Source organism: Mandrillus leucophaeus, unplaced genomic scaffold (genome assembly GCF_000951045.1).
Source record: "Mandrillus leucophaeus isolate KB7577 unplaced genomic scaffold, Mleu.le_1.0 Scaffold35, whole genome shotgun sequence".
In the NCBI taxonomy this organism is placed as follows: domain Eukaryota; kingdom Metazoa; phylum Chordata; class Mammalia; order Primates; family Cercopithecidae; genus Mandrillus; species Mandrillus leucophaeus.
The window spans coordinates 2,462,860-2,468,890 of NW_012103698.1; the positions used below are offsets into that span (position 1 = coordinate 2,462,860).

General features: G+C 45.2%; 1 protein-coding gene across 1 annotated transcript in view; it reads right to left on the reverse strand.

The window, feature by feature from the left end:
• Positions 1 to 6,031, reverse strand: part of NUSAP1 (nucleolar and spindle associated protein 1) — a 66,308-nt gene that overhangs the window by 45,994 nt on the left and 14,283 nt on the right. The window contains exon 2 of the mRNA XM_011989341.1: positions 3,035 to 3,103. Coding sequence (XP_011844731.1) covers positions 3,035 to 3,103 — 69 coding nt within the window. The remainder of the gene's footprint in view (positions 1 to 3,034; positions 3,104 to 6,031) is intronic.

Consider the following 6,031-nt stretch of genomic DNA (forward strand, 5'->3'; position numbering starts at 1 on the left):
CCATCTCAAAAAAAAAAAAAAAAAGAAAAGAGGTGATAATAAATTTCAAAAGAGCAGAGATTTTTTTTTTTTTCTTTATCTTTGGCCTTTTCAAGATGAGCTAAAAAAAAGAGCAGGGGTTTTTACATGAGAATAGAAAAATGTGATCTGGATCCCACTTTCCAACTCCCCGATAGTCATGGAGAAGAAAGTAAAAGAGGAGAAACTGGCAGGGTGTCTGTAATCCCAGCACTTTGGGAGGCAGAGGTAGGCAAATTGCTTGACCCTAGGAGTTTGAGACCAGTCTGGGCAATATTGTGAAACCCCGTATCTACTAAAAATAAAAAAATAGCCAGGAATGGTGATACACGGCTGTAGTCCCAGCTACTCAGGGGAGTGAGGCAAGAGGATCGCTTGAGCCTGGGAGGTCCAGGCTGCAGTGAGCCCTGACTGCACCACTGCACTACAGTCTGGGTTAGAGTGAGACCCTGTCTCAAAAAAAAGTAAGAGAAACTGTTTCCATGTATTAGATTGGTGCGAAAGTAAGTACGGTTTTTGTCTTTTTTTTTTTGGAGACGGAGTCTCATTTTGTTGTCCAGGCTGGAGTGGAGTGCAGTGGCGTAATCTTGGCTCACTGCAACATCCGAATCCCGGGTTCAAATAATTCTCCTGACTCATCCCCTCGAGTAGCTGGGAGTACAGCTGTGTGCATCCATGGTCGGCTAATTTTTGTATTTTTTAGTAGAGATGGGGTTTTGCCATATTGGCCAGGCTGGTCTTAAACTCCTGGCCTCAGGTGATCCACCCACTTTGGCCTTTCAAAGTGCCAGTATTACAGACGTGAGCCACCATGCCCGGCCTGGTTTTTGTCATTTTTAAAAGTAATGGCAAAAACTGCAATTACATTTGCACCAACCTAGAAGCAATACCTTTGAGTTACACATGTTGCTGGAATATAAAGAGACAATTTTTTGTTGTTTCTTTGTTTTGTTTTGAGATGGAGTCTCATTCTGCCTCCCAGGGTGGAGTGCAGTGGTTTGATCTCGGCTTACTACATCTGCCTTACGGGTTCAAGTGATTCTCCTGCCTCAGCCTCCTGAGTAGCTGGGACTACAGGTGTGCACCACCACGCCCAGCTAATTTTTGTATTTTAGTAGAGATGGGGTTTCACCATGTTGCCCAGGCTGCTCTCGAACTCCTGACCTCAAGTGATCCACCCACCTCAGCTTCCCAAAGTGCGGGAATTACAGGTGTGAGTCACTGAGCCCAGCCTAAAATTGTAATTTCAAATGGCACTACAATCATGTATCCTTAACCATAAAAAAGAAATTTATTGATATAGAAACTTTTAAAGCTAGAATTCAAAAATAGTTCTTGTCTATTTTCAGTTAATTAAAGCCTGGAATCAAAAATAAATTTGAGGCCAGGTGCAGTGGCTCACACCTGTAATCCCAGCACTCTGGGAGACTGAAGCAGGTAGATCAACTGAGGTCAGGAGTTCGAGACCAGCCTGGCCAACACGGTGAAACCTCATCTCTACTAAAAATACAAAAAATGAGCTGGGCACGGTGGCTCACCCCTGTAATCCCAGCACTATGGGAGGCCGAGGTGGGCGGATCACCCAAGGTCAGGAGTTCAAGACCAGCCTGACCAACATGGAGAAACCCTATTTCTACTAAAAATACAAAGTTAGCCAGGCATGGTGGTGCATGCCTGTAATCCCAGCTACTCAGGAGGCTGAGGCAGGAGAATTGCTTGACCCCAGGAGATGGAGGTTGCAGTGAGCCCAGATCACACCACTGCACTCCAGCCTGGATGACAGAGCAAGATTCTGTCTCAACAATAACAACAAAAGGAATAAATGAATCCTGGCCCTAATGCAGCACTCATGGATCCATTGAGGAGTCATGCCTTATCAAAAATCTTTGGTGTGGGTCTGAAGCGGCCATGACAACTCCCATCAGCCATTGTTTTACAGCTTACAAGTCACTTTCACAATCCCTACTTCATGTGATGCTCACAACACTCAGTTCAGCAGAACAGATATTATTTCCATGTTAAAGAAGAGGAGTTTGAGTTTTTTTTTTTTTTGAGATGGAGACTCGCTCTGTCGCCCAGGCTGCACTGCAGTGGCGCCATCTCGGCTCACTGTAAGCTCCGCCTCCTGGGTTCTTGCCATTCTCCTGCCTCAGCCTCCGGAGTAGCTGCGACTACAGGTACCCGCCACCAAGCCTGGAGAATTTTTTGTATTTTTAGTGGAGACAGGGTTTCACCATTTTAGCCAGGATGGCCTCGATCTCCTGACCTCGTGATCCACCCACCTCAGCCTCCCAAAGTGCTGGGATTACAGGCATGGGCCACTGTGCCTGGCCAGGAGTTTGAGTTTTCTAATGTTGCAGAGAAATAAATGAGAGCTGGTACTTGACCTAGGTGTTTCTGATTTCAACTCCAGTTCCCTCCCTACTCAAATCATGCCATCTCTTGTAATATTTGGCAACTAGTACTCAGTCTTTGTATTTGTGTAAAAACATCTTATTCAACAGATTGGTGTAAAACAGTTTCACCATTCACAACAGCAGATAGTTAATCTGAAAGGATTCAGTCCTTGGCACTATTACCAATAAAGATCTCTTTTTAAATAAACAGCATATCTTTTTTTTTTTTTTTTTTTGAGACGGAGTCTTGCTCTGTTGCCCAGGCTGGAGTACAGTGGCGTGATCTTGGCTCACTGCAACCTCTGCCTACTGGGTTCAAGCAATTCTCCCTGTCTCAGCCTCCCAAGTAGCTGGGATTACAGGCTCCTGCCATCAAGTCTGGCTAATTTTTGTATTTTTAGTAGAGATGGGGTTTCACCATGTTGGCCAGGCTGGTCTCGAACCCCTGGTCTCAAGTGATCCGCCCACCTCAGTCTCCCAAAGTGCTAGGATTATAGGTGTGAGCCACCACACTCAGCCAACAGCATGTCTTAAATCATCACTAGTTGTGTGTTAATTGTCCATTAACTAAATATAATTGTTTTGCTAGCTAACAGGTAAACGTGAAAAACATTACTCACCTGATTCTCATTTTCTTTTCTTGCCTCATGTTTAACGTGGCCTTTCAAGGCTTTTAACAACTTGTCTGCCTGTAAGAGAGACCTTATTATTAGAGTCAAAAATCAAATAAACAAGGAAGATACGTTGAACATTTTTTGCTGTTCTTGTATTCATTAAATGTACTCTGGTCAGACCATAGGACTAGAACTTAGAAAGAATGGGTCTCTGCTAGATTAGACTTCAGCAAGTGTCTGCACAGGGCAGTTCTCAGATAAAAGATGTGATGTGTCTAATTGCTGAGATCTGAAGGATGAAAGGGAGAGCTGGACATAGAGAAACAGGTAGAGGAATGGCACAGCAAGGCAACAGTGAGGGTGTTTACAGAACTTAAGTTCAGTGTGGTTGGAGCATGGAGCTGGTGTGGGAGATAGTAGGAGACAATGTTGGGAAAGTGAGCAGGGCCCTGATGTTACCCGGCCTTACAAGCCTTTAAAGAGTATGAATTTTACCCTCCGAGAAAAGGGCAATCTCTGAAGAGTTTGCAGCAAGGCAGTGGGTAACCAATTTTGCATTACTCAGAATAATTACTCTACCTGAACAATGTGCAAGATGCATTTGATGGGGATGAGCCAGAGATGCTGTGGCCTGAACTAGAGTGGGGCTAAGGCAGTATGGATGAAGTCAAAACCTTCTTAGGAAGTGAAATCAGTGTGAACATGAGTTGAGGAGGAGGGAAACTTCGTTATGCCGAGGTTTCTGGCTTGGACAGCTGGTGAAGTGTGGTGTGGTCCCTAAGATGAGGAATGCCAAAGGTGACCGGGTCTTAGGGGGATGGTTATAGGTCTCTGTGGGGGGAAGGGAACACGGAGCTTCTCTTCCCAGCCTAGGAAAACTTCCCTTCTTGTTCTTTCCTGAAAGGAGAATGTTAATTTGATTGGTTACATTTTCCTGTGCCTTAAAAGTCAAGTTTGGTTGAGCGCAGTGGCTCATGCCTGTAATTCCAGCACTTTGGGAGGCTGAGGCAGGTGGATCATGAGGTCAGGGGTTTTAACCCCGCCTGGCCAACATGGGGAAACCCCATCCTAATAAAAATACAAAAATTAGCTGGGCATTGGTGGCGTGCACCTGTAGTCCCAGCTACTTGGGAGGCCAAGGCAGGAGAATTGCTTGAACCCAGGAGGCGAAGATTGCAGTGAGCTGAGGAGATCACGCCACTGCACTCTAGTCTGGGCGACAGAGCAAGACTCCATTTAAAAAAAAAAAAAAAAAAGTCAGGTATTTTGGCTGGGTTCTCTTTTTCTTCCTCTTCTACCCAGCCATGCAGTTGAGGGCCAGAGCCATCCTTCTCAAGGTGGGCCCAGTCACCAGGCTTGGCTCTATTCTTCTCAGGCCTTTTATCATGGGCCATGTGTCCAGTAAAGAATGGCAGAGATCTTGAAATTTGATTTGTACTCAAGCTTTTGCTTGTGGTGCAAGCCTGAGCCACATTCTCCAATCCACTTTACCAGAATGCTCTGCATCAAGACATCGGGCACCATTTCAGCTAGTAATAAAGTGGTACCTTATTTTCTACTTGTTTTTCTCTGGGAAGGGGATGATCGGCAGGGCAGAATTCAGGCATTCTTGATTTTTCTAATACCTTCTTAATATACCTTCAAAATTTCACCAAACGTACAAAAATGCATGAAGCGAGGCACCTGCGGCAGAACCCAGTGAGGAGGGTGAATGATATGAGGTGGTGTTCAAGAGTTGTGCTAAAGGTGCAGATGTTAGTTATCAGCATATATTCGTGCATTCCTTCAACAAGCATTTATTGTGCTGGGCCCTGTTCCAGACACTAGAGAGTGATGAATTAAACAGACAAGGTAATTGCCCTCCAGGATCTTCTAGCAGTGGTGAAACAGTCTGTTACTCAAGAAAGCTAGAAATGAATGATATGACATCAGGTATTATGATGCAAAAATAAAACTGGGCAACTGGGGTGGGGTGGGGATGCTACCTGAATTAGGATGGTTGGGAAAGGCCTCTCTGAGGTGGTGGCTTGAACTGAGATGTGAATGAGGAAAGAGGCAGGAGGTGAAGAGCACTCTAAGCAGAGTGAGCACCAAGAACAGGAGCCCTGAGATGGACCCATGAGTTGAAAGACAGAAATTGCTCTTATGGTAGAAGCATGGTGAACAGAGGTGTGTGGAGGGCAGGGAGATCAGAGAGGTGACCAGAGGCTGGGTCAAGTAGAGAGGTAAAGGCCACAGCAAAAATTATGAATTTCGGCCGGGTACAGTGACTCATGCCTATAATCCCAGCACTTTGGGAGGCTGAGGCGGGTAGATCACCCAAGGTTAGGAGTTCAAGACCAGCCTGGCCAACAGGGTGAAACCCTGTCTCTGCAAAAAATATAAAAATAGCTGGGCATGGTGGCAGGCACCTGTAGTCTGAGCTACTCAGGAGGCTGAGGCGGAAGAATCCTTTGAACCCTGGAGGTGGAGGTTTCAGTGAGCCAGGATTGCACCACTATGCTCCAGCCTAGGTGACAAGAGCGAAATTCCTGTCTCAAAAAAAAAAAAAATCAATTCCACTAACTTGTTATTAGAAAAAAAAGTCAGGCCTATAGAAAAGTCAAAGTAGGCTGCGTGCGGTGGCTCATGCCTGTAATCCCAGCACTTTGGGAGGCTGAGGCAGTCAGATCACCTGAGTTCAGGAGTTCCAGACCAGCCTGAACAATATGAAGAAACCCTGTCTCTACTAAAAATACAAAATTAGCTGGGCGTGGTGATGCATGCCTGTAATCCCAGCTACTTAGGAGGCTGAGGCAGGAGAATTGCTTGAACCCAGGAGGCGGAGGTTGCACGGTGAGCTGAGATCACGCCACTGAGCAAAACTGTCTCAAAAAAAAAAAAAAAAAAGTCGAAGTAGTGTAATAAACACTCATATTTCCCACCAAGATTCAACAATCATTTGCATTGTCTCATATTTGGTTTCTCTATATTAACATATATTTCTTGTGAAAGAATTTGAAA